This window comes from Eptesicus fuscus, chromosome 12 (assembly GCF_027574615.1).
Source record: "Eptesicus fuscus isolate TK198812 chromosome 12, DD_ASM_mEF_20220401, whole genome shotgun sequence".
Lineage (NCBI taxonomy): Eukaryota > Metazoa > Chordata > Mammalia > Chiroptera > Vespertilionidae > Eptesicus > Eptesicus fuscus.
Genome location: NC_072484.1, coordinates 193,030 through 219,088, shown reverse-complemented (window position 1 = coordinate 219,088; position 26,059 = coordinate 193,030). Strand labels below are relative to the sequence as shown.

Genomic DNA, 26,059 nt, shown 5'->3' with positions numbered 1-26,059 from the left:
CTCCAATAAGATAGCGTCTCTGGATGCCAGAGAGCGGGCGGAGGCCATAATCTTTATCAGCGGATCTGTGGCTAGAGATGAAAGGCTCTCCTGTCACCCAGACCGTGACGTTACCGCTCCCTCCAGGACACGCGGCTGTAAAAGGGTCCCCTAAGACGTTCCTCTATCAGGCTCTGCTATTGGAACAATGCGCCACTTTGTAGCACCCTCTGCAGTAGTTGGTTTTAGAACCTTTATGGAGAGAAGATTTCCCCGCACTCTCCCCATCGTAAACCTGGTCAATCATTGATGGGGTCGGACTTTGGAGCAGTAACTGTCTTTTCAGAGCCCGCGCCACGGCTGCAGTGCCCTGTGCGCTTGTGGTGACCGTGGGCCTGTCTTGCAGGGAGTCCCTGGAAGCCCTTCTGCAGAGGGCCGTGGCCCACTGCCCCAAAGCGGAGGTGCTGTGGCTCATGGGCGCCAAGTCCAAGTGGCTGGCGGGCGATGTGCCTGCGGCGAGGAGCATCCTGGCTCTGGCCTTCCAGGTGGGTGAGGTCGGCTGTGTTGTGAGGGCACCGGTGCGCGCGCCTCCTCAGGTCTCCTCCCGCCCACCGATGGTGCTGACCCTAGGGGGCCGTGCGTGGTCACAGTGCATAGGACTCAGGCTGCTGTGCAGGCCGCTGGGGCCCCACGAGGACCTGAGAACAGGGAAGACGGCCCAGCTGGTAGACATCTGCCTCTTGGTCACCACCACTCTGTGTGACCACCGGCTACATGTTCCGGAACACAGCACACAGGGCGAGCAGGAACATTCCCGGGGAGGAGCGGGGGAGGATGGAGCACACAGTGAGTGACAGCTGGGCTTCGACAGGGAAGTTAGGTCATCCAGCTCTTGGAGCAGGGAGCCCTGTGCCCCTTGCTTCAAGCAGTCAGCCACCCCACCTGGCCACATGGGTCACACGTGGGCAGCATTACATCGAGGCATCTGCACCCAGCCAGGCTTGTACCTTCCTTTTATTACCACATACAATATCCTGATGCAGTACTTTGTGATATGTGGGCGTTGGTCAGTAGTTTGCAGCATCTTTTGTATAAACTGGGGTGCTGTATCCAGGTGGAGCTATTGTGACCCCGGCCAGCATGACAAAGGCTGTTGTTCTGGAGGGATTCCAAGAGAAAGGCTGGCATGGAGCTGGCTGTGCCCTCTGCTGTCTCATTCCCCCATCTGCCCTGACCCCACTGCCAGTCACTGTAGTGCCACTTTGGGTTGGTGTGGTCCGCATGTGTGGCCAGTGTGCTCCGAGGAGGCTGCTTGTGTTAAGTGAGCCCAGCCTTGCTCACTTCTGTCCTGTGCCCACCTTGGCTCTGCTGGGCTCACCCTCCAGGCCAACCCCAACAGTGAGGAGATCTGGCTGGCGGCCGTCAAGCTGGAATCGGAGAACAACGAGTATGAGCGGGCCCGGCGGCTGCTGGCGAAGGCTCGGAGCAGCGCACCCACTGCCCGGGTGAGCGGAGTGGCTCAGGCCACGCGGGGCCTCCTGTCCTGCAGTGTCGGGAGGGGGGCGGTGGGGGAGGACCTGAGGCCAGGACACTGTAGGCTCACCACAGCTACAAGGCAGCTTACAAGGTGAATAGCCGAACAAACAGCATTTAAGGCGACCTGTTGTGTGACCTTCAGCATCTACCACCAAGGTGCCAGCCCAGCCCGGGCCCAGTGCTAGAGGCTGGGCCGGAGCCGGGTGGGGTGGCTGGCTGACGTGTGCCTTCCCCCAGGTGTTCATGAAGTCTGTGAAGCTGGAGTGGGTGCTGGGGAACATCGAGGCCGCCCAGGAGCTGTGTGAGGAGGCCCTGAAGCACTACGAGGATTTCCCCAAGCTGTGGATGATGAAGGGGCAGATCGAGGAGCAGGAGGAGCAGACGGACAAGGCTCGGGAGGCCTACAGCCAGGGGGTGAGCTCTGCACGCTGCACACTTGGGCCCAGTGGTCAGCACCTGCTTCGCCCCTGCTGGGCCTCCCCCCTGCTCAGGGCAGTGCTTCTGGGCACTCCCGATTGTGTCTGACAACCCGACTCGGGGTCCTTCAGATCTGTATGCACTGCACGCGGTGCAGGTTACGCCGTCTCTAATGTTCAGCTGCTGTGTGCACACCCTGTACACGTGAGCACTGCACAGCTGTGCACATAAACACACACGCACCCTGTACACACATGTGCCCAGCACAGCCATGCACATAAAACCTTTAACCAAGGCGTGAAGTGGATGGGTCTCCATGGACATGGGCGGCCTGACTCTCTGGCTTGAGGAGCTGGCCATAGCTGTCACAGCCCCTCCCAGATCCCAGCCAAGCCCCCTCTCTCTTACTTATCTGTCTTGGCCACAGCTGAAGAAATGTCCCCACTCCACACCCCTGTGGCTTTTGCTTTCCCGGCTGGAGGAGAAGATCGGGCAGCTGACCCGAGCTCGGGCCATTTTGGAGAAGTCTCGCCTGAAGAACCCGAAGAACCCTGGACTGTGGTGAGTCTCGGGCCAGCTCACGCTCGGCGCCCTCGCTGGTGCTCATGGGCAGCCGCTGGGCAGTGTTTCCGGTTCAGGCTTCGCAGGAAGAGCAGGTGCCGGTTGTGAGGAGGGTTCAGCCCAGGTGCTCAGATGTAGTGTAACTTGTCTCTGAGAGCAGGTGTCCAGGGGAGCCAGCAGCTAATGAGGGAGGATCAAGGATGGAGGAAGTTACAGAGCGGCTCCGTAGAAGACATGGCGCCTAGGCGAGACCTTGAGGGATGAATAGGAGTTTCCCGGGTGAAGATGGCGTTTTGCCCACAGGAAACTGCATACAGAGGCGCAGCGCAGGGCTCAGAGTCAGGGCTGGAGCGTGCGGCGGGGGCTGAAGGAGACGCCCTGTGTTGTGCACTCGCAGCCGCCGCAACATGCCGTCTGTCCTCCCACCCGTCTTCCTGGCACTAGAGGAAGACCCAGTGCCCACGCCCTGAGGAAACACGATGTCAGGGTCCCGGGCTCCGGGCAGGGCCGTTCCCATGGGCCCCGCGGTGTGGCACCAGCGCCCCTGCCCCTGGGCAGCGTGGGCAGCTCCCGCGGCGGCAGCTCTGTGTCAGGCTGTCTGTCCTCTTGGGCGTGTCCTCAGGCTGGAGTCCGTGCGGCTGGAGTACCGTGCCGGGCTGAAGAACATCGCCAACACGCTCATGGCCAAGGCGCTGCAGGAGTGCCCCAGCTCCGGTAAGGCCTGCGGGGTGCCGGGCGGGGCTGCGGGCGCTTCCTGGGTGGTTTGCATGAGTCACTTCAATCAGAAGGTGTATTAACACGGTCATTGAGACGTTGCAACTGAATTCGCCGTCAGGGGCATTCCACTTCCTGTTCTGAGGTGCTGCCACTTCTTCCCTTCACCTTCTCCTGTGTTAGCCCACGTCTGTGAGGATGCACACGCGGTGTGAACGGATTTGGAGTGAGAGGGAATGGAACCACCTCTCAGCCACTGCTCAGGGACCACTGCTCTGAGCTTTTTGTAACGTACTGAAGTATGTTTAGTTTTTGTGTTTTTTCCATTGCTTTCCAGAGAGAGTAGAAGAGAGGGGATGGAGGGAGAGAGAGAGAGAGAGAGAGAGAGAAACGTTGATGTGAGAGACACACATCAACTGGATTGCCTCCCGCAGGCGCCCCAACGAGGCAGGGAGCAAACCTGCAACCCAGGTACATGCCCTTGACTGGGAGTCGAACCCATGGCCCTTCGGCACGTGGGCTGACACTCTAACCACTGAGCAACACTGGCCGGGGCTAGTATGTTTAGTTTTGTGCCTTTTTTTAAAGCTGAAAAGTTGGTGAGAATTTTCCATTATCGGTGACTCTTCAAGGATGTAAATTACAAAATTTTGTAAATATGACAGCACCGCTCAACTGTTACTCAGTTCTCAATCTGATTTAATCCAGTGTTACAACCTTTCTGTGTGAATCTTGACTAGCATTTCTGATGGTTTTATTACAATTGACTCTTGGATGTGGAACTACTGAGTCGGCAGGAGTGAGGCCTCGTTATTTCCAACCTGTCACCCCCAGGAAGTGGTCAGCCTGTGCCTTTGGGGCTGCGGGTCCCAGGCGGGCTGTGGGGCGGCAGGCTTACGTGGTCTTGGTGGTGTCCCCGAAGCAGGACCCTCCTCTCGGGCAGCTGTGTTGGCTGGACAGGCGCGTTTCCGAGCCAAGGTCAGAGTCTGAGGTGTGGCGTCTGTGAATTTCAGGTGTCCTGTGGTCTGAAGCCATCTTCCTCGAGGCCAGGCCCCAGAGGAAGACGAAGAGTGTCGATGCCCTGAAGAAATGCGAGCACGACCCCCACGTGCTCCTGGCCGTGGCCAAGTGAGTGGAGAGACCCTGTGGGGCTGCTTCCCGCCGGGGCCCACCTGGTCTCTGAAACGGGGCAGGCTCCCTGGTCCTTGGTCCCTAGACCTCTGTGGCGAAGCGCTTGGGCCTCTTGGAGCAGAAGCCACGCGGACATGAGCTGCCTGGATTGCCTGGTCCCCTCTGTCCAGTCCTTCAGATGGGACTGCCCCTCTGTGTCTGCCACTTTGTAGCTACACATACACGTGCCCTGGGTTTTAAGACAGAGACAGACTTCGAATGTTGGTCCACACAATTTAATTCATAGGCAAAGCCCCTCTGGCTGGAAGGGCTGGAAGCAAGGGAATTGTCTCCCGGGCCAGGGGAGAATGTCGCTCCTGGGTGGCCTGGGAGCCATCGGGGCCATGGGTCCGGCTGTCAGTGCCTGGGTTGCGGAAATGCCACCTTCTTTAGGGCAAATGGTCTCCAGGCAAAAGGAGGTCAGTGACCTCACACCGTGAGCTTGTGTGTCGGGTGCTGGGTCAGGGCTCCCTGGGGACGTGTGAGCTGTGGGGCGTGGGGAGGAGGAGCTCGGGGTCTTGGGAACACTGGGTGAGGTTGTGGCCCGTTAGTGGAGCGTCTTGAGAGCTACCGCTCCCTGCTTGCTTGCAGGAGGACTTCCTGAGAAGAGGGACCTACGTGCGGGGCAGGGCTTGCAGATGGACGGCTCCTGGGGCTGCCGCTCACCCGGGAGAGGTGGCCCCTGGGCGGTCAAAGCCTGAGCCGGGGATGTGCCCAGCTGGCCTGAGCGCTCCTCCTCAGGTGCTGCCCGGCACCTCCTCTCCTGCTGTGGGGACAAGGGCTTCCCACGGGCTCCTGAGGCCTGTCAGGGCTCCCTCCCTCCTGTCCTGCGCTTCCGCCTCCCAGAGGGACCTCTATGTGTGCCACTCGGATAGGGCGGCCATAAACCTCATAAAAGGCTTTGCTAAAATCAACAAGTCACTCCTTGCTGTTCCCAGGCTGGTGTTCTGTGTGCCTGCTATCTGGGTTTGTGCTCTTTAAATCACAGTTTATCTAACACCAAGCAATTAAGAATACCACAAGGCTTAAAAAGCAATCAAGCTATCATTGCATCCAATTACTCGGTTTCGTTACAGACCGGCCCCAGCAGCTGCCTGGAGTGGAGGGTTAGGGTGCCCTCCTCTGCAGTGGTACCTCTGGCGAGGAGGGAGGCGGGGCTGGGTGGAGGGTGGAAGCAAGTCCTCCCACCGTCCTGTCCTCACTGACGTGCAGAGGGCTCTGTGGACCCTCCGTCTGGTTCCAGCCACCTGTCTGCCGTGCCCAGGTGCCTGTGCTGACCTGAGGCCCTCTCCTCGGGGTTGGCTGCCTGATGGGCAGGAGCAGGCCAGACCTTCCCTTCCTTCCCAGATCCAAACCTTAGTTCACATGTTGGTCAGTTTCCTTTTATCCCCTTGTACTTCACCTGGAGGAAAGAGGGATGTGAAGGAGTGCCAGTTCCTTCCTCCGTGTGGGTTTTCTCAGACAGTTTGGTTAGACACTTGGAGAACGGCTCCTGTTTTGTGACCTGCACGGTTTCCAGGTGGCCAGGCCCCTTCCTCAGCCTCCTGGGGGAGCCCAGGGCTTGCAGGGAGGACAGGGGTCCCACGGTGGGTCTCGGGGCTCATGCTGCACCCACACATGGGAGGCCGGAGGCAGGCCGTCGCTGCCGCTCACCCTGGGCTCGCCCCCTTCGGCTTCCGACAGGCTGTTTTGGAGTGAGCGGAAGATCACCAAGGCCAGGGAGTGGTTCCACCGCACCGTGAAGATCGACTCCGACCTGGGGGACGCCTGGGCCCTCTTCTACAAGTTCGAGCTGCAGCACGGCACGGAGGTCTGCGCCCGCGGCGGGGGGCGGGGGGCGGAGGGCGGGACATGGACAGCAGCTCTGCTGACAGCTTCTCCTCCGCAGCTGTTTGCTGGTTACAGTTCTGTAGCCTCTCAGCCTGAAATGTGGGTGTTTGGGCCTGTTAAGTGGCCTGTTAGCATCTCAGTTGGTGATGGGGTCCCAGTGGAAATGAGGGTGGGTTCCGGGCCCTGAGGATTGTCCTTGTGCCTCGGTGGGTCTGTCTGCCCGGTGTGGCTCCCAGGGGAGCCTGGGCCACAGGGCAGAGTGCCCACGAGGAGTTGACTTTGCCTTTGAGGGAGGCAGGGGCTTGACTCTGCTGTCCATCTGGGTCAAGGCCTGCCCCAAAGTCATCTGTCCGGTGGGGGGCGGTGCGGGCTGGGGCGGGCCCAGGCTGGGGCTGAGTGCACGGTGGGACAGGTGAGGACGAGCCTGGGAGGAGCCCTGTCTCAAGAGCCCTCTGGTCCCCATCCAGGAGCAGCGGGAGGAGGTGAGGCGGCGCTGCGAGAACGCCGAGCCCCGGCACGGGGAGCTGTGGTGCGCCGTGTCCAAGGACATCGCCAACTGGCAGAGGAAGATCGGGGAGATCCTCGTGCTGGTGGCGGCCCGCATCAAGAACACCTTTTGACGGGGCGGCCCCTCTGGGCTGGGTCTTGGGGCGGGTGGGCGAGGGTGCCTGCCTGCCATGTGAGGACGGGGCTGGAGGGGCCCGAGCGGGCTCTGCTCTGGAATAAAGTTTTTCTAGGGAGCGTGTAGGGTTGGTGACCTGTTGGTTTTCTCTGGGCCTCCTGGCGTGTGCTGTGCGCGTCTGGCCTGGAGGGCTCGGCGCTCTTGTGTGCAGGGGGGCCTCTGAGAGGAAGGTGCCTCGGGAAGGCGGTAGGAAGTGCACCTCCGCTAGGGGACTTGTCTGTCCCCTCGGGAGCCTGCCGCTCCCTGGAGGGGGCACCAGATCACAGGTTTGCGGTGCGGGGGGGGGGGGGGGGGGGAGGAGGCTTCTGTGAGTCTGAACGCACACAGCCACGTCCTCGGGTGCCTCCAGAGCCAGTTGCCGAAGGGTGCCCGGGAGGTCCTCCGGCTGGTGGTGGAGGAAGATGTCACCCATGAGAGAGGTTCTCACGTCTGCAGGTGACTTCGCTTTGGCTGCTTTATAATCAGCAGAGCTCCTAAAGATCTGTAGCCCTCCTCACCTGCAAGCTGAACAAGAGTTCCCCGGGCCACTGGCAGCGGAGGATGAAGGAGCTGCTGAGGCCCTGCATGGAGAGGCAGGTGGCTGGCTCTTTCCTCCCCCCTCTTCTGGACGAGGCAGGAGGTCTGCCCAGGCCCCGAGAGAGTCCTGAAGCTTCTTGGAGCTCATTCGTCTCTGTGATGTGGAAACCAAGGCTCAGGGGGGGACAGTGACTGGCTGTGGCCACGGGGATGTGGGTGGTCTTCTGCGCCCCGAGTGGGGCGTGTCTCTGGGCACCTCCTCTGGCTTTGATGTCAGGTGAGGCTTCCTGCAGGGCCCTTGGGAAGTTCCAGAGCATCAGGATTATCCGCGGGAATGTCTTCGGCGTTGTTTTCTCAAATGCTTTGAGGCACATTCTTGTTCTCCCTGGGAAACACTTGAGCTTTTCTTCAGCTCCACCTCCCGGCCAATGGGTCCCAGAGGCTGTCCCTGTCCTTCGGGCCCAGCCAGGAGGGGCAGCAGCTGAGTGCTGGACTAGCGGGAAGTCCCACGCAGGGACCTGCTGGGGCAGGACCCCTGGGCGTCAGGTGTGGTGCTGGCGTGGTGGGGGTCAAGTCCCCCTCGCTGGTTCTGTCGTGGCCAGGTTCCTGGGAGAGAGCAGTGCCAACCTCAGAGGGAGACCCAGATGGGGGTGCAGGTGGCCCCCCACTTGCTTGGCTCCCCTGCCACCTGGCTGTACTGCCCACTGGGCAGCCCACCCCCTTTGGGACAGCACGTGTCTGTGGGGCTGGTGACTCAATCCCGGACCCACTGGGTGGGAAGAGAGCCCAGCACTGCTGGGTCCAGGGTCAGGTTAATTGGAGAAGCGATTGGATACGGAGTTGGGAAAGGGAGGGGGCAGGCTGGGATCCTGGGCCTCCCTCCTCCCTCCCTCCTTTGCTGGAGGAGCCAACTTCAAAAGCCTGTCCGCCTGCCGCCAGCCCAGCCGCAGCCACCCTGCCGCAGCCCGTCCGGGGAAGCCTTTGGCTGGGGTTGGCTGGGCCTGGAGCCGGACCTGGAGAGGTTTCCGCACCCCCACCTGAGGACCCCGGGATCATGTTGGAGGCTCACAGGCGGGCGTGAGGGAGGGCCTGACCCTGAGAGGCCCATGGTGAGCAGCTTCGGGCCCAGGGAGGGGACTCCATGGCCCAGGGGCTGGGAGCTGGAAGCAGGCACAGCCCCAGAAGGCTGCTTGATCCTCGGTGCCCCACCGACCGGTCAGGACCGACTGGGAAAATCCCCCTTGGGTGGCTACGGAGCCTGGCCTGCGTGCTCCGGCCGCAGGTGCCGGGCCGAGCCTTTGCCAGCGGTGTTGGGGGCAGGGAGGTGTTGGGGGCAGGGAGTCTGCGGCTGGGCTGAGCCTTGGGGCCCTGTGTGCGCGCACGCGGTGCGTGTGTGCCTGTGGGGGAGATGGGGCAGATGGGTCTTCTGAGGGTCCCTGGGCAACACACATGCCACCTTGGACGTCCCTCCTCCAGTACCAGCTTGTTCTCCTGTCACTGTGCCCTCTGACCCACAGCGGGCCGAGGGGCGGCTCCGGGTTGGCCACCCCCTGTCTGCCCCAGGGGTGAGAAGGGGCATGGCTAATTGCAGGTGGCCCGTGCAGGAGCCCCGCAGACACCAGCTAGGGTGCTGCCGAGAGGCTCTCCGCCAGGGCTGGGAAGCGGAGTCGAGTCCTGGTCTCGCTAGGTTCACCTGATTAATTTTCCAGTCGCTGTTGGAGTCCACCGTGGAGCCTGAGCGTGGGTTTGGGGGTGGGAGCGGAGACAGGTCTTTCTCATCGTGTCTGGGCTTCTGAGGGGGTTGGATTCCACCCATGGGAGCTGGCCCCCCATTCTGAGGAGGGAGGCCTTAAACAGAGTATCTGGTGGGGCAGTGTGCCCGCCCTCCTCGCCTGGGGATTTCCCCAAGCCTTCCACTTCTGAAGGGGCGTGGCCATGAGACTGAGACCTCACCCTGTCCTGGTTGGGTTAGGTGTCAGGGGGACCCCCATTTCCTGGGTCAGAGCTGATTGTAGTGGAGCCCTTGATAGGGGTAGTTCTGCCCAGGGTTCCTGTGGGGAGGGTGGGCGCACAGAAGTGAGCCCGGCTCTGGGAGGGGCACCCTGCTGCACCCCGCCTAGGCCAGCCCTGCCCCACAGTCTTGTGGGCTCTGGAGCCTCTGTCTCCTTTCCAGCTTCACCCCCTCAGCGTTGAGCTGGCTTATTGTAGTACTTCTTCCTTAAGCCGTGTTTTGTCTTCAGTTACAGGTGACATACATCGTGTTAGTTTCAGGTGTACACCAGTGACCGGACATGACACAGTCAGTGATCCCCCCAATAAACCCAGCACAGCCCCGTGTCAGAGTTGCTGACCATTCCCTCGGCTGTGCGTCCCATGACTTCCGTAAGCAGCAGGAGCTTGTCTGGCCCTACCTGGGCCTCAGCTGCTTGGCGGGTGTTGGGGTGACATCTGCATTTACACCAGCTCAGATTCCTCAAGGTTGGGGCGGAGCACACTGCCTGTGAGGCTGCTGGAGGGGGGACCCCTCCACAGGCCTGGGCGCCCCACCCTGACCTGGTGGCCTTTTAGGTAACCCCCAAGCCCATGCTCTGGGCGCTCCTGCTGGCGCTGCTAAGAACCGCGGTCCCCACCCAACCCCGCGCCTGCAGTGTCCCCGACGTGCTGCGCCACTACCGGGCCGTCATCTTCGAGGACCTGCAGGCCGCTGCGAGGCGGGCAGGGCCGGGGGCTGCGGGCGACGGGCCAGGCTCCAGACATCTCCATTTCGTTCAGAAAAACCAGACTGACGCCATGGCCCCCGGACGGCGGGGTCGGGTGGGGCCCTCCTGTGGCGCCCAGAAGGTGAGGAGATGTCCCACTCACGCCCCTCAGCCTCCTTGCTTGCCTCTCATAGGGCTCTTCCCCCAGCCCCGCGATTTCCTCCCTTTCCTCTCCAGGAGCACGGCATTCTAGTGTCCATCGCGGCCCTGGGTCGGGCCCTGCGTGGAGCGGTGGCTGGGGACCCCCGCGGGGCCCTGGAGAGAGCTGCCTGGACCGTGGCCCTGCGCACCGAGGCGGTGATGCGGCGCCACTGCCGGCCGCTGCGCCAGGTGTGCGCCTGTCCCCGGGTGCGCGCGGGTCTAGGCCCTGGGCCCGCCCACGATTTGGGGCTTCACGGTGGGCCCACGGACCAGGCAGCGATGCCCTGTCCCGGGGGCTGGGCGTGAGCGGCGGGGGGCGGGGGGCTCCTGGATCCCGCACGGGTGCTGACCGCCCGTTCCGACAGGGGAGCCGCCGGGGCTGGTGGGCCCGGCCCCGCCCTCAGCGGCATCGCGGCCGGCGGAGGCGGCTCCTGCTGCGAGCCCTGGACGCCGTGGCCACCTGCTGGGAGAAGCTCTTCGCCCTGCGGGCCTTGGGCCGGCGCCCCTAGCTCCCCTGAAGCAGACCTGTGCTGGATGGAGCAGCTGCTTGGGATGAGTCTCGTTCGGGGACCACCGAGGGCTCCGTGTGGACCCGGCTGGCCATCGAGTCCCACCAGGTCTTATCTTGGCCCCGTCCACCCGAGGGCCAGCACCTGGAGATGTGAGCCCTGCCCGGGCCGGGCTGCCCGCCCACCGAGAGGCCTCAATAAACAGCTGGTGATTGTTCCCTTTGCCTGCTGGCTGGGGGCGGTCGCCCAGGCTCTGCTTGGTTGGGAGTGGGCGCTGGGGGCACCGACTGTTGGGGAACCTGGGGTACACTTCCTTTACACCTGGGCAAGCGCCGCCCTCCCCCCCTCGGGCAGCAGTGGGCGCCTTCCAACGCTGGGCTCCTGCTCAGTCTGCGGCTCTAGGCCGGGGTGGAGGGGACGTGTGAGTGTCCTGGGCTTCCCTCCGGAGTGGGGGAGGGGTGGTGGGGAAGGGGAAGGGAAGGCTGGGCTTTGTGAATTCACAGCAAAACAGCCGGATAAAGGAAACGGGCCTGAAGGGAAGCCAGTCGCTGGCCCTGGCTGCAAGCGGGGCCAGGCCGTTTCCTGCGGCCCTGGGAGGGGTGGCCGTGGCCCCCTTTGTGGGACTAGACAGGCTGGCCAGAGACCCACTGTCTCGTGCCCTGGGGACCCTGCGTTCGCTTGGCAGAGTGGGGCGCCAATCCCTGCTCTCCCCCTTGCGGCTGCAGAGCCTGGGGTCTGTCCCCTCCCGAGTCCAGCCTGTGGCCAAGGGGGAGGCCGGCAGGCGGAGCGCCTGGCTGAGGCGGATGCTTCTCCAGAGATGGCCGCACCCGAGACCCCAGAGCAGGCCCTGCCTCAGGTCCTGGCAGAGCCGAGGCCGGAGGTGCAGGAAGGCCTTTGGGGGCAGCCGTTGGCGTGACCATCAGGACCCGACGGACCCTGCCCAGCGCCCACTGTCTGTTAGCACACTGAGTCCTGCAGCAGGAACTGTTGTCTGTTTTCTAGGTGAAACTGAGGCACCAGGTAGGGACTTGACCAGGTCACACGCCAGGAAGTGTAAGAGCAAGGGCAAGACCCAGCAGCGAGGGTGGCACCTAATGTGCCTGCGGGCAGCGGGAGAGCCCGGCTCCTGGCTCAGGGCTCGGCCTCGGCGCACTCCTAACGCTCCCATCCACGAGGCGCAGCCCTGGGGCTACACTCCGAGTGGAGGACCCCCCTCTGCTGGCGTGCCCCACGGAGCGTTCCACGTGTGGAATGTGGCTGGAGCAGGGGCTCCCCCTGGGGCTAAGACACGTGGGCTTATAAACTGAGTGGTGCAGCCTGAGGGGCTGAGCTGAGGAGGGATGTTAGAGTCCTGATCAAGGGAGACCCCGGTGCGGGGGGGTGGGGGGGCTTTGGGGTTGAGGCTGAAGGAATAGGCTGGGACATGAAGGGGTTGATGGAGGTCTAGGCAACCTGAGGGTCCTGGCCTGAGCACCTGGGTGTGTCCTCTTGAACTTGGGGGACACTGATGAGGGGAGCAGACCTGTGTTGGATGGAGCAGTCACATCCCCGGGATCCTGCTGTGTGGGCCCTGAGGGGGCAGAGTGTCCAGGTAGGGGGACAGGTCCAATTTGGTTGGAGCCTAAGACATGGGGCCGCTGAGTTGGGGCTGGAGAAGGTGAGAGTTAGCGTCAGTGCAGGGGCAGGAGGCGGGCAGGCCCTCCAAGGAGGCCCCCACTAGGCCCCTGTCTTTCCCGGGCAGCCAGCTCCCGCACGTGGACCTGCCCCAGGCCTGGGGCCATGGGCAGAGCATGCCTGGCATGGCCTCCGGGCACTCATGGCTGCTGCCCACCCACCATGCTCTCTTCCTGCTGTGCTGGAAGCGGGTGGTAACAGGCAGTCCCTTCATCCACCCATGTGGTTCACACAAACCGCAGCTTGGGGGGTGGGGGGGAGAGCAGAGGTCTCAGAGTTTTCAGGACACAATCCCCACAGGTCCTGGACCACGACCACGTGAGTGGGTGAGATGCTCCCACTCCCTGGCCCCACCCGGTAGGTGAGCCTGTGTCTGTGTCAGTGTGCACACAGGTGTGTGCCGAGGGGTTACCTTTGAGTGTGTACATAGAGGGGCGTGTGCAGCGCAGTCCAGGCTCCTGCCTCCCCCTCCCCCTTCCCCTGCCCAGTGAGCTCCCCTCTCTGAGGCCCTCCCGGTCTGTCCTGGCAAATTGAATGCCTGGGGGGCGGGCGTTGGAGGCTTCTGGTCTGAGCCAGCAGAACACAGAGCTCCCACGATCCTGTTCCTGCAACGCCCCCACCCACCCCTTTCCACCCTCTGACCTTTCTCTTGAGGCCTCAGTCATGCCAACCCCTGGATGATGGGCCAGTATTGTGGGTGTGGGGGACCCGGGCCCTGTCCCCACACCTTAGAAGCCATCTGGCCCGGCCAGTATGACTCAGTGGTTGATCGTTGACCTAGGAACCAGGAGGTCACAGTTCAATTCCTGGGCAGGGCACATGCCCAGTTTGTGGGCTTGATCCCCAGTGTGGGGTATGCAGGAGGCAGCTGATCAATGATTCTCTATCATCACTGATGTTTCTCTCTTCCTCTCTGAAATCAATAAAGATTTTTAAAAAATGATAGATTGTTCATGATTAAAGAAAAAAAGAAACTATCTGTTTCCTAAGACTGCTGTAAAAAATCACCACAAACTAGCCCTAACCGGTTTGGCTCAGTGGATAGAGCATTGACCTGTGGACTGAAGGGTCCCAGGTTCGATTCCGGTCAAGGGCATGTACCTTGGTTGTGGGCACATCCCCAGTAGGGGGTGTGCAGGAGGCAGCTGATCGATGTTTCTAATTCTCTATCCCTCTCCCTTCCTTTCTGTAAAAAATCAGTAAGATATATATATTTTAAAAAATCACCACAAACTAGTTGGCTTAGAGCAGTCAAGTTTCTTTTCTCACCATTCCGGAAGCCTGAGTCCAAAATCGGCGTCACTGGCCTGAAACCAGCGTGTCTGGGACCGTGCTCCCTCCCGGCCCACGGGAAGGCCCTTCCTGCGGCTCGCGGCTCTGGCGCCCAGGTGTCCGGGGAGGACTGTCGCTGCATCGCTGCCTCCTCTCAGGAAGGCATGGCCCTTGGGTTCAGGCCACATCTGCCCAAACCCTCAGGTTCTGGGGGTGCACATACGTCTTTTGGGGGTCATGGTGGGCTTCTGGCTCTTGGGACACTTCACGGGCTGAGTGGGGACATCCCGACCAGTCAGGTCTGGGGGCAGGTACAGAGCCACACTTGCCGGGACAGACGAGAGGGAGAGCCGGGAGCCCGTCCAGACCCCGAGGTGCTGGCTGTGCTTCAGGCCGGGCACTGGCCCCCTCCGTGCTCTGCTCACCACGGCACAGGAGGCTCAGCAAAGGCACCGCTGGGACTGGCCAGTGCTGGCAGAGCTGGAGTGAGACTGGCCCCCTGGCCCACAGGGACAGAGCCACTGGCTGGGAGGTAGCGTGCCTGGGCATGGCTTGGTGCACGGGCCCTCGTGTCCCTGCATCTGCCAGGTATGCACTGCCCTCCCTGATGAGGCCCTGGGCCGGCGGCTTGAGCCTGGTTCTCAGAGTGTAAAACCAAACCGTGTCTGGGCTCACACGTGGTGGGGTCAGGGCTGGGCCCGGGGTGTCCTGTCCCACACTCATGCCTTCTCAGCTGTTTCCAGGAGGCGGGGGCTGGGACACAGGAGGGCTGAGCGGGCAGCAGATGGGGCTGCAGGGCACTAGCCAGGGTTGCGCAACTTCCCAAAGCAGGGAGCCAGGCCCCCCACGCAGGGTGCAAGGAGGGGCCGGCTGACTTTGAAGAGTGCCGCCCCACGGACCCCCCAGACTGGGAGCTTTTGAAAGAACATCTGGAACCCGGGCCATCCGCAAACTAGTCTCTGGGTTAGGAAACCAAAGTCAGTCCTGACTGCCGCCGTGTGTCCCACACCCTCCTCTGCCCTTCCCTGGGGCCCTCTCATGCAGTTCTGGGCTCCTGGAGCCACGGCTGCCCCATCTCTGTGCTGGGCGCTGAGGACCGGGCAGTGCCCGAGCGGGAGCCCGAGGAAGCACCTGCAGGGAGGCCTGGGCACAGCCTGCCAGCCAGGGCCCTGGCGTGTGAGCTGAGCTGGACCTCGGCCCTGCAGGTGTGCAAGGAGGCTGCCCTCCAGCTGGGCTGCGGGAACAAACAGGCCCCACTCCAGGAAGCCAAGCAAACACTCCTTGTGGGTGCCAGGTGCTGCGGCCCATTGTCCTGGCCAGCGGCCCGCGGCCCTGGGGAGTGCTCCGCCAGTCCCCATCCTGCCCCTCCCTGGGAAAAGACCCGGCCGCCCTCCCACCGCCCCAGCACCCGCAGGGAGCCGGCACCTGCTGGGGAAGCGGTCCTTGTTTGGGGGGAGATGAGGTGGTCGGACGTGTGTGCTTGGGGGAGGGGCGTCCTGGGCTGGACGCTGGCCCCTGGGCACCTCCGGGCTGCGTCTCATCTCGTTGGGAGTCCGCTCCGGCGGGTGGGGGCGCAGCCTGACTCAGGGACTCACCCTCCATCGCCCAGTGTGACAGTTGTGCCTGGGGCTGGAACGGGCCGGGCAGGGCACCCCAGGGTCCGCCCCTGCCCGCCGCTCCCCTCGCCCTGCCGGGCCTGCGCAGGGCGAGCGGCCAGGGGTCCGGCTGCGGCCCCAGATAAGCCCGCGCCGCTTCCTGCGCTTCCTCCCGCGCCGCGCGCCCCTTCCTGTTTCCTTGGGCGCCGGCGGGAGCAGGTCGGGGGCCGGGCGGGGCCTGGGAGACACCAGCTCCTGGGAACGGGCCGGGTCGTGGGGACCGGGTCCTGGGCACCGGGTGGGGCCGGGGGAGGGCGGGAGGCGCCTCGGCGCTTCCCTGGGAGGCCTGGCTGTGGAAGGGGGAGGGCAGGCGGAAGCCGGGGCCTGTGGGCTGACACAGAAGAGGGGGAACCGCCGTGCCCCCACACCCTCCCCCTTAAGGTCCTTAATCTACTTGCTCAGACTTGTTCACCAGAGATACAGACGTATGTCATTTTAACACAGACACATCCACACAAAATGTTCATAGCATTATTCACAATAGCCACGACACGGAATCCACCCACATGTCCATCATTGATAAATCAAGAAATCAATGTGGTCTGTCCATACGATGGAATATTATTCAGACTTAAAAATGAATGAGGCTGCCCTAACCGGTTTGGCTCAGTGGATAGAGCGTCAGCCTGCGGACTGAAAGGTCCCAGGTTCGATTCCCGTCAAGGGCATGTACCTGGGTTGCGGGCACATCCCCAGTAGGGGGTGTGCAGGAGGCAGCTGGTCGATGTTTCTAACTCTATCCCTCTCCCTTCCTCTCTGTAAAAAATCAAGAAAATATATTTTTAAAAAATGAATGAGGCTGGAAGGTGCGGCTCAGTGGTTGAGCAACAACCTATGAACCAGGAGGTCAGGCCCAGGCCCGGTGGGCGGGCTTGATCCCCAGTAGGGGCGTGCAGCAGGCAGCAGATCGATGATTCTCTCTCATCATTGATGTTTCTCTCTCTCCCTCTCCCTTCCTCTCGGATCAATAAAAATAAAAATAAATGAAGAGGAATGAGGAACAGCCCGATGATGCTGGCACACGGGTGAACCTTGAAAATGTGATGCTAAGTGAGCAAAGCATGACTCAAAGGCCACTACTGTGTGGCCCCCACTGCGGGGGGCCTTGTTTCTGCCGAGCGCCATGTGGACATTTGTGACGCCGTCCTCGGGCCAGACAAAATCAGCAACTTAAAAATTAGCTGCTACATTTGATCAAACATGTAATTAATCACCCCTAACGCCTTGGCAGGGCCAGAGGAGAGGATCTCTCAGACCTTCCACCGCCTGCGGGCCGGGTGCCCGCCCCAGCTCTGCTCTGTAGGAAGCGTCCCGGGCAGGCCAGTGCACAGAGCAGGGCGAAGACGGCGCTCCCCGGGGCCCGGGCGAGGACGAATGGACCAGGACTGCTGCTGGGCAGGGGCTTCGGGGGTGACAGAAGAACACGGAAACCCGTGGTGAGGTTTGTTCACCCTGTGACTGTGCCACAACACTGAACCGTTCATTAAGAACGGGTGTGGGTTTTGTAGCCGGTGAGCTGGGCGGCTGGATGTCTGTGCTTGTCCAGGGGGGGCAGGGCGGTTTGGTCCCTGCTCGCTCACCAGCCGGGCATCACGGGCTGTGTGAGCCCCGAGTTGGTGGTGGTGTGTCTCTTAACAGCGTTCTTGGGGGTGGTGCCCGGGTGCGGGGGGGAGGGTGCAGTTTACCTGCCCCCCTCCCTGCCCTCCTCCCAGGGCAGCTCGCTGGGAAGGGTTCACCACCCCGCAGGTCACTCCAGGCCAGGCTGGGTCCTGGGTGTGGGAGCCAAGGCTTTGCCAGCCCGGCGCTAGAACTTCTCGCCGGGCCCTGGGCTGCCCGGGCCTGCTCCTGGCTGGCCTGACTCAGCGGGAGCGGGGTGGGTGCGGAGGTGGGTGGGTGGGGTGGGGACTTCCCTTCTCTGACCCTTGGGGGACCAAGTAGGTGGAGCAGGAGGCAGAGGTGGAAAGTCTGACCTGGAGCCGGAGCCACAGCTCTGGGCTGTGGTCCTGCCTCGGACCAGCTGGGGCAGAGCCAGGCCCCGGGGGGAGCCCCCAGGCAGGGTCTGGACAGAGGGCCCTCTGAGGAGACCCTCTCCCCTGGCCCAGCGCCACTGCCGAGGAGCAGCTAGCAGAAACGCCGCCCTTGGGGAGAGGCCCTTCTGTGTCCTTGTCCAGACCCTGTTCCTGGCCGGGACCCCTCCACAGGGCACCCCTCACTGGCCTCCCACCTGGAACTGAGGGGTGGCTTCTGGGGAGTATGCTGCTGGGCCTCGCCCTCCTTGGGTAGCGGGGTCCTGCCACCCCAGGCATCCACGGGACTCCTCATCCCCTGGCCCTGGGGCTGGGGGGCCTCTCGGTGAGATGGGGGGGTGTGCAGATTGCTCCAGCCTAAGCCGGAAAACAGCCGAGACAGCCCCGCACAGCCCTGTAGCTGGCCCGGCACCTTTCTCGGTGTGTCCATGGGTGTCACTGGGCAGGGGCACCGGTGGCCCAGGCAGGGAGGACCGTGGGCTGTTCACGTGGCTCTAGGCAGAGGCCAGGCTGGGCTGGTGCTCCTTCCCGTCTGCCTGGCCGGGAGTAGGGGAGGGGTAGGAGGGCCCACCCTGTGCAGAGGCTCCTGGGCTCCAGCTGTTACGTGTCCAGTCCTGGGAGGGGCCACAGCGGGTGCACCTTGGCCAAGCTGACCCAGGGCTCCAGGGGGTGGGCCCCCTGCTCCCCCAGCAGGGTCAGGCCCAGACAGGAGTTGGTGAGCTGTGAGAGTGGGTGTGGCTTGAGCACTCGTGGGCACTGCTCCCCGTGAGAGCCCAGGCCAGCAGGGGCGCCTCAGAGCCCCTCCGCGGCTGGGACAGGTGTGCCTGGGCCGCGCCACCCGTGTTGCCTGTGTCTCAGCTTGCCCGCCCCCCGTGTGCTGGCCGTCACGTGAGCTCTGACGGAGTGGGGCTGCTCTTGGTGTCCTGTGGGCTATTTCTGCCTGTCCCGCCGCCCCCTGGAGGCCTCTCTCCACCTCCGGGTCCATCTCTGGCTTCCTCAGCTGGTCTTTCTCCACCCCTGTCTGAGTTTTCTGGGCCCTGCTGCTGATGGGGTGGGGACAGGAGGCCCAGGTCCTGCTCCCCAACTCTGCCAGCTGAGATGCAGGGCTCATGCCAGTTAACACGCAGGTGATTGATGTCAGCCTACCTCCAAGAGGCGGGACCCCCATAACGGCCGCACACCTTTCCCCCACACACACTCAGGCAGCAGACCCCGTGCTGACACCGAGGCTTACACAGGCGCATGAGCAGCCAGGCTCAGGCTTGCTGCACACCCGTGTGCACACAGAGTCTCATACCATACACACAGACACCTTCATGGATGGTCACAATCTCAGCATCGCAGCTGTGCTCAGACCCTCATGTGCACACACACATGTACGTACTGACTGACAAGCATGCTCACAGGTGTGCAGTTAGATTGTTTCACCTGCATCACAGGGCCTGCACATCTGACACCATGCTCCCCCCGAGCACACGCTCGTGGGAAACTGAGTGTGACTTCCCCCCATCAGGGTGGTCAGGGATCAGCAGGACCCTAAATATACCGTGGGGTGGGGGGCTGGGACAGGACAGACCAGGGGAACACGTGACTTTCCCCTTGGCTTAGAAGACCTGCTAGGCCCTGAGGAGCTGGTGCCGGGGAGTCAGGTCTGGGGGTGCTAATGGACTCCATCCCACAGGGGAATCACCCAGGAAGCTGATTGTTGCCAACTTTTCCAAACCTGGGGGCGCTGGGCAGGGGCTGGGGCCAAGGAGGCGGGGTGGGAAGGGCCTGTCCTGGGGGCAGAGGCCGGCGCCATGTGACTCCAGAGAAGGGAGGCTGGCGAAGTGCGGCCTGCCCGCTGCTCTGGTCCGGACAGGTGACCCTGGGGGCATCATGGGTGTGTCATGGCTCTGCCCTCTCTGGAGACACGGGGTTGAAAATGACAGGCGGGCCCAGGATGCCGTGTCTACATACAGGTGTTAACCCTGCCAGTCTCCGTCCAGGAGGGCCATCTTGGGCAGTCCCTGGGCAGAAAGGAAGTTTAAGGAGGAGACGAGTTGGAGGAAACCTGGGTGAGGGGATTGCTCAGGAGTCTGACCCTATGAGGCTTGAGTGAAAATGGGGCAGGGCAGAAGGGACATGGAGGGCTGGGAGGGTGGGGAGTGCCCACAGCTCCTGCCTCCCACCCACTCTCTCTGGGAAGGATGGAAAAGGGTGCTGTGGGGTCCAAGCTGGGGTCAGACTCTCGAGGGAGATTTGGAGGGAAGGGCATGTCCAGGGCCCCCACGGAACTGCTCCATCCTCCCCAACTACCACAGACAAGCGGGTGCCGGGGCAAAGAGGAGGCACTTTATTGCGGCCTCACCTGGCCCAGGGGCCCGGCTCCAGGTCCTCCTTGACACAAACAAACATTGTGATTCCTCCTATTTGAAAAGCCCTTGCTACATTGATGCTTTGATTACTGAAACCCCTTGAAAGAAAAGGTTTAAAAGTTTAAAATTTAAATATAGTGTATTATGTATATAAAAAAAGGCAAGGTAAAAAATACAGCCTGATTCTAGAAAACACTGCAGGAGAAGATTAGGCGCTTGGAAAACTTAACCCTGGCAGGGCCAGCCCACAGGTGCTGGGACCGGGGACCGGGGACCGGGGACCGGGCGCGTCCTGGAGAAGCCGGTACGAGTGGGACCCCGCCTCGCAGGGCCCGCGGGCCGCTGGCCGGCTGGAGCTCCGCGGTCCCGGCGGCGGGGCGGCCTAGCCCGAGATGCAGGCGCTGTAGTACACGGCGCTGCTGGCGTCGGACAGCGCGGCGATCAGGCTGCTCTCCTCCGGGCAGGACATGGCGCGCGGGCCCAGCTTGGCCAGCGCCAGGTGGTAGGGCAGCCCGGCGGCGTCGTGCCGAGTCCGGCCGCAGTTGAGGTACTGGTCGAACTCGGTGAGGTCCACGTCCGCCCACAGGTCGGCGACGGGCCCCAGCGGCTCGGCGCCCTCCAGCGGCGGGGCCTCGGGCGGCGGCGAGAGCGGCCCGGGGGCGCCCAGGGCGCCGTAGTAGAGGCCGGGGAGCGGCGCCGCGGGGGCGGGCGCGGTCCGGAGCGCCTCCCCCAGGGGCGCCCCGTAGCAGCCGCCGGGGTCCCGGGACAGCTCGGCGGGCGCGTAGGGCGCGCGGAAAGCCCGCAGCACGCAGTCCTCGGGCGCCGCGGGCGGCGGAAAGAAGGCGGCCTCGCCGGGCTCCAGGCCGTCCAGCGGCGAGCGCTCGGGCGTGGGCAGCCCCAGGCCGTCGAACTCGGCTCCCGGCGGGGGCAGCTCGCGGAAGGCGCGGGCGGGGCCCGGCGCCGCGGGGAAGGGCTCGGGCGGCGGGCCCGGGGGCGCCAGGCCCTGCAGCAGGAGGCCGGGCTCCAGGCGCCGCGCCTTGCGCGCCTGCTTCTTGCGGCGCGGCCGGTACTTGTAGTTGGGGTGGTCGCGCAGGTGCTGCACGCGCAGCCGCTCCGCCTCCTCCACGAAGGGCCGCTTCTCCGCGGGGCTCAGCTCCTTCCACGCCTTGCCTGCGGGCGCGGCGGGTCAGCGGCTGCCGGCGCGCGGCTCGACCCCGGGGGTCCCGCCGCCCGCCGCCCGCCCTCCCGGGGAGAGGCGCCCCCGCCCCCGCCCCCGCCACTCACCCAGCATCTTGCTGAGCACCGCGTTGTGCAGGTCCGGGTTCTGCTGCGCCAGCCGCTTGCGCTCGTCCTTCGCCCACACCATGAAGGCGTTCATGGGCCGTCGAATGCGCAACTCGTCGGCCGCCGGGCGCTCTCCGCGGCCGGCCGGGCCGAGGCCATAGCTCCCAGGATCGGGGCTGCGCGGCGGGCTGGGCGGTGAGGCGGGCGCGGCGGGGGCGGCGGAGGGGCCGCGCGGCTCAGCGGCGGCCCCGGGTCGCGGGGCCCATGCACAGTCGCGGCGGGCGGGCGGGTCGTGCTGTGCGCCGTAGCCGGGCGGCGATCTCTGCATTCCAGCTGGGCGCGGCCGGGGCGGGGCGCGGGAGCGCGGAGGGCCGGCGGCGGGCACTTCGGGGCCGGGACGGGCGGCGGGCGGCGCTGGGACGGCGGTGGCCTCGCCCGGGCGGGCGCCCAGATATAGCAGCCCGGGGCCAATCGGCGGTGGGGCGGGCGGGCCGGGGCGGGCCGAGGCCGCCCCCTCCCGGGGCTCCCTTTCTCCTCCAGGCACAGCCCGCCCGGCCTGCGCCTCGTGCCCCCCGCCCGCTCTGAAGGAGAGACCCCGAGGGCGAGAGGGCACTGATGTGGGCTGAGGCCGGGGCCGCCGTCGGGGCTGGCAGGGTTCAGAGATGAGTGCCGCCCCCCACGGAGTCGGACCCGCGGTGGGGACCGGGGGAGGCGGCCGCCTGCCCCTGAGGCTCCCGGGGGAGGAGGGGGCCCTGTGTTGGCGCCGCGTAAGTCCTGTGGGGGGGCGTGCCCTTGGTGACCGGGGTGTGCTGTCCCCGACCCTCCACACACGTGACCTTTCAGCCCTGTCCGTGCGGTCAATGGGGAAGACGGTCCTTACGGCCCCTCCCCTCCCACACCCGCTCAGAACGGACACACCGGGCAGAGGGCCTCATTCCGCCTCCCCAGGGCCCGCTGGGTGCGGGGTGGGGCTGGGACAGTGCAGCTGCTTACCTGCCCACCAGGCCACCGGGCAGCCGAGGAGAGGGAGGCAGGACCCAGGGTTGGGCAGGGGGGGAGGGAGGGGAGGAGGGAGGGGGAGCCCCTCTACCAGCCCTCAGCCCTAGGAGGATTTCCAGAGGAACTTCGGCCTCCCCCCCCCCTCCCCAGCAGGAGGGGCCTGGGCTCTGAGCGGGAGGTCTCCCCCTCGGTCCTGCTGAGGGTGGGTCTGCTGAGGGTGGAGCAAGGATCCTAGGCAGCTGCGGGCTCCCACTGAGTTTTCCTCCTACACACCCCGCTGAGCCCTGGAGCTCCCAGCGCCCTCCCCCCCCCCCGCACCGTGCCAGGAGCCCTGGCCAGGTGTGGGGAGCTTCTTGGTGTGACCACAGGTGTCAGGGAACCAGAGGCCCTCATGCTCTGACCCTGGTGGCCCCTCCGGGCCATAGACAATCTGCACTCTGACTGCGGTGGACCCCACTGGGGCCTACAGCTCCCCCAAGGCCCTGCTGCCCGGGGAAGGCCAGGACCCCACGGGGTCCCCTGAGGGCCCTCAGGTGATTTGGGCCTGTAGGGTCTCATCCAACAGCCAGAGGAGCAGCGAAGGGCTGGGGGTTCAGCCTGGCTTCCGGGTCCCAGGCCCAGGACCCTGAGCCCAGCTGATGTTCAGGCGGCCCAGGAACTGGCTTCTCGGGGAGGCAGGCGGGAACGGCTCCCCTCTGACCAGGGAGGGGTGAGCCCTGTGGGCAGGTGTGAGGGGGACTCCAGGTGGAAGGGTGGGTTTGAGGGGGTCATTACCCGGCAGAGGCTCTGGATGTGGTCTGGGCCTCCAAGGCCTGGCTCAGCCTGGCAGCAGCTGTTCTGGGACAATGGTCATTGGGGCTCAGGAAGGAGGCATCTGGGGTCCCCCACTGCAGTGCCCCCTGCGTCCCCCACCCCATTGTGAAAGAATTTCAGTTCCTGAAGGGGCCCTGCCTGACCCCCTGCTGCCCTCACAGCCCGGAGTTGTCCCGCTGCTCTGAGGCAGCCCAGCATGACCTCCCCGGCCGCGCCCCCACCCGCTCAGGGCCTCGCCTGGCCCCAGCCAGCGACCCTCCCTCTTGGTCCAACGGTTCAGCTCAGGTGTCTGGATGTCCTGTCCTGTGGGTGGGACTGGTCGGGGCAAGGAGAGAGCTCCCAGGTGCCCCTACCTCCCTGGGGGGCTGGCTACTCTCTCCTTTGAGCTGCCTGGCAAGGGTGTGGACAGCCCGGCCCCTCAGGCCCACTGTCCAGATGGGAGAACAATGGGGTGAGGACTCCCCAGGGCTCTGCAAGGCTGGTGTGGGTGTGGCTGGCTGTGTGTGTGGCGGGGGGTGGGGGACACAGCACCTCAGATGTGGGAGTCTGTGTCTGTGTGTGGTCTGCCTGTGCCTGTCAGCCTGGGTTTGGGGGCGAGGTAAGCTCTAGTGTTGGAGGTTGAACAGGACCTGGAATGGGGGTCCTGCTCAAGTGCAGTCCTGCCCTCAACACCCACCAAGGGGGGATCCCCAAGACTTCTCTGGCCACTAAGCTGTGGTCCCAGCTCTGTCCAAAGTGTGGATGATTAATGAGTTTTGGGGCGTTCCTATGCTTCCAGGACCCGGCTCAGGCTGGCCTGAGGCTCAGTTGGCGGCTGCCCTGCCTTGGGGGGGCCCTGTGTGTAGCCCCTAACTCCCCAGACAAAAGGTACAGTGGAGGGCAAGCTCTCTCTAAGTGTGCGGCGGGCCCGCGTGTCGTGTAGACACTGCTCTGCCGCCCTCTGCTCACTACCTCCCTCAGCCTGGACTGGACCCCCCAACCTCTGGTGAAGCCTGCACAGGATGCTGGGTAATCCCCCTCAGTGGTTTTCTGTGGGGGCGGCAGACCTCCCAGGCACTGCCCGGGGCACAGCCCTCACAGCTCCCCCGCCCAGCCTGCCGCAGGAGAGCAAGCCTGGGACCAATTACCGCGCCCTGTGGGCTGGACCCTCCTGCGCTAGAGGGTGGAGGTGGGTCCCCATTGGATACAGGTCCGGGTCGAGGGGACTCTCTGGTCTCCTGAGACCTCAGTTTTGGAGCCAGGCTCCCCAGTTCCGATCCTGCCTCGTGTCCTGAGACCCGGGCTGCAGGCCTGGCCCAGGTCCCCATGCCGGTCCTTGCGCTGCTCCCAGGGGCTGTGAGGTGAGGGTCAGCCCGGGCCTCTGCGTGGGGACGGCGCCTCTGGGCAGGCCACCTGGCGCCCTGGAATCCAGCGGGCACACGTGTGTGCGTGTGTGTCTCTTGCCCAGTGACCAGTCCGGTTCAGCTGGCCCCGGGCCCCTGCTCCACCTGCTCCTCCTGCCCATTCCTGGGTGCTGGGCCCAGTGCTGTGGCCTCTCCTGGGAGGGTGGTGGGAGGGGCCAGGTGGGCTGGGATTCCCGGTCACAGGGGCCTGCGGCCGGCGGAGCTGCTGTTGGGCCTGGGGTCCGAGTGCTGTGGGTGTGGGACGGCGGAGGTCTGAGCCTTCTGAGTGGGCAGAGGGGGTTGCTGTCATGGTGGGTGCCTTGGTGTGTGGGGCGATGGGGGCTGCTGTGCAGGGTGTCGGCTCTGGCCTGAGTGCTGCTGGGCCAGCAGGCCTGGGCGGGGGGGGGGAGGCCCTGAGAGAGAGCAGGCTGGGGGCGGCAGACAAGTTGTGGTCGTTGGGTTAGGTCACACGTGGTGGGGGGACTTTTGTGTGTTCCAGTGTCGGTGGGTGTTGAGCCGTGTAAGCCTTTGGGGGCCTCGTGTGGCTGTGTGTCCTGGGGTGTTGCTGCATGCTGTGTGGCCCCCTCTCTGCTCAGCAGGACTCCATGGGAACTATGCTGGGGATGGGTGGCTCTAGGTTTCCTTGGCAACAGTAGGGAGGAGCCAGGAAACACCAGCTCCGGAAGGAAGGCTGCAGCTGAGGCGAGGGAGCTGGAGGGCCGGCCTGGCCAAGCAGGCGCCAGACCCTGTCTGTGCCATCGTCCGGTGTTCTCGCCCCGGCTCCACCCTGTGCCACCCAATTTGGGCACAAGCAGCTGCTGGGGCGGCTTCTTTCCTCAGATCTCAGTGCCCTGCTGGCTCTGAGGTGCCTGTTCTGCAGGAGCTGTGCCCCGTCCCCCCTTTGTGGCTCTCGGGGCTCTCTGTGCGCCCTGCGTGGGGCCGTGTGTTGGCACACATGGGTATCCCGGCCCCGGGAGTGCAGTGGCCCCTGGCGGGCCTGGCCCCACACTCCCCGGGAGGTCCTGGGACAGCCCTCAGCTCCTGGGAAGCAGGGGAGGAAGGAGCCGAGCCCCGAGGTGGTCACCAGCCCCTCGGCCCTGCAGCTGTGGGGCGGGGGCGGGGGCGGGGGCGGGGGCTGTCAGAGCGGCTGGGCCTGTGTTCTCAGGGACCGCCCGCCCTTCCAGCTCAGGGACAGGACCTGGCCCTCTGCCATCGACTTGTTCGTACGGAGCATCTGCTGCCCCGGGCCCTGCTCTAGGAAGTGGGCTTCGGCAGCAAACAGATCAGACCCACGTCTCTGCCGGGGGGAGGAGAGACAGTCAGCGAGTCTGCACACACGTGGAGGAGAGGGGCTGTGTCTGGGGTGCCACTGACTTTCGTGAGGTGACTCTTGAGCTGCTTCTTGAAGGAAACGTGAACGTCATGAGGGGTCTCGGGGGAGTGTTTACACAGAGGGACCGGCGTGTGCACATGCCCGGGGCAGGGAGTGTGCGGCCCGTGGGAAGAGCAGGAGGGGGCTGTGTGGGGCCTGGGAGGGCTCTGAGCAGGAGGGCTGGCACCGGACAGCTGCCACCGCCTCAGCACAGGGCCAGGTGACAAAGGCAGGGGGTCTGGGCCTGGCCAAGGCCACTTCCCAAGGCCTGTCCCCTCGTCCCCCAATCCCCCTCACGAAGCCCCTCTATTTCTCTCCGGAAGGGCAGGGCTGGTGTGCCTGGGCCCCGGGGTTTGCTGACCTCCTCCTTTCACCCATCGCCCCGACTTGCTGCTGCCTGGGGCCCCTGG

At 64.4% G+C, this 26,059-nt stretch overlaps 3 protein-coding genes across 3 annotated transcripts in view; 2 read left to right on the top strand and 1 right to left on the bottom strand.

The window, feature by feature from the left end:
* Positions 1 to 6,952, top strand: part of PRPF6 (pre-mRNA processing factor 6) — a 37,605-nt gene extending 30,653 nt beyond the window's left edge. The window contains exons 14-21 of the mRNA XM_008157149.3: positions 386 to 524; positions 1,365 to 1,484; positions 1,753 to 1,929; positions 2,360 to 2,493; positions 3,116 to 3,207; positions 4,221 to 4,335; positions 6,061 to 6,187; positions 6,675 to 6,952. Of these exons, the coding sequence (XP_008155371.1) occupies positions 386 to 524; positions 1,365 to 1,484; positions 1,753 to 1,929; positions 2,360 to 2,493; positions 3,116 to 3,207; positions 4,221 to 4,335; positions 6,061 to 6,187; positions 6,675 to 6,827 (1,057 nt within the window). The 3' untranslated portion in view covers positions 6,828 to 6,952. The remainder of the gene's footprint in view (positions 1 to 385; positions 525 to 1,364; positions 1,485 to 1,752; positions 1,930 to 2,359; positions 2,494 to 3,115; positions 3,208 to 4,220; positions 4,336 to 6,060; positions 6,188 to 6,674) is intronic.
* A 2,830-nt stretch (positions 6,953 to 9,782) lies between these two features.
* On the top strand, positions 9,783 to 10,998 carry C12H20orf204 (chromosome 12 C20orf204 homolog). The gene is made up of 4 exons (XM_054724345.1): positions 9,783 to 9,787; positions 9,974 to 10,246; positions 10,342 to 10,494; positions 10,671 to 10,998. Exons 2-4 carry the CDS (start codon positions 9,989 to 9,991, stop codon positions 10,812 to 10,814), a joined length of 555 nt encoding a protein of 184 aa, XP_054580320.1. The 5' UTR covers positions 9,783 to 9,787; positions 9,974 to 9,988; the 3' UTR covers positions 10,815 to 10,998.
* Positions 10,999 to 20,066: 9,068 nt separating this feature from the next.
* Positions 20,067 to 21,761, bottom strand: SOX18 (SRY-box transcription factor 18). The gene is made up of 2 exons (XM_054723958.1): positions 21,084 to 21,761; positions 20,067 to 20,969 (listed from the first exon to the last, which is right to left on the bottom strand). The coding sequence occupies exons 1-2, from the start codon at positions 21,409 to 21,411 to the stop codon at positions 20,182 to 20,184; spliced, it is 1,116 nt and encodes a 371-aa protein (XP_054579933.1). The 5' UTR covers positions 21,412 to 21,761; the 3' UTR covers positions 20,067 to 20,181.
* Positions 21,762 to 26,059: the final 4,298 nt, after the last annotated feature.

Excerpts from the sequence above, each read along its gene's own strand:
- C12H20orf204 (XM_054724345.1), top strand. The coding sequence starts at position 9,989 with ATGCTCTGGGCGCTCCTGCTGGCGCTGCTAAGAACCGCGGTCCCCACC. Across the intron at positions 10,247-10,341 it reads CCTCCTGTGGCGCCCAGAAG|GAGCACGGCATTCTAGTGTC; the intron begins GTGAGGAGATGT and ends TTTCCTCTCCAG. Across the intron at positions 10,495-10,670 it reads ACTGCCGGCCGCTGCGCCAG|GGGAGCCGCCGGGGCTGGTG; the intron begins GTGTGCGCCTGT and ends CCGTTCCGACAG.
- SOX18 (XM_054723958.1), bottom strand. The coding sequence starts at position 21,411 with ATGCAGAGATCGCCGCCCGGCTACGGCGCACAGCACGACCCGCCCGCC. Across the intron at positions 20,970-21,083 it reads GGTGCTCAGCAAGATGCTGG|GCAAGGCGTGGAAGGAGCTG; the intron begins GTGAGTGGCGGG and ends CCGCGCCCGCAG.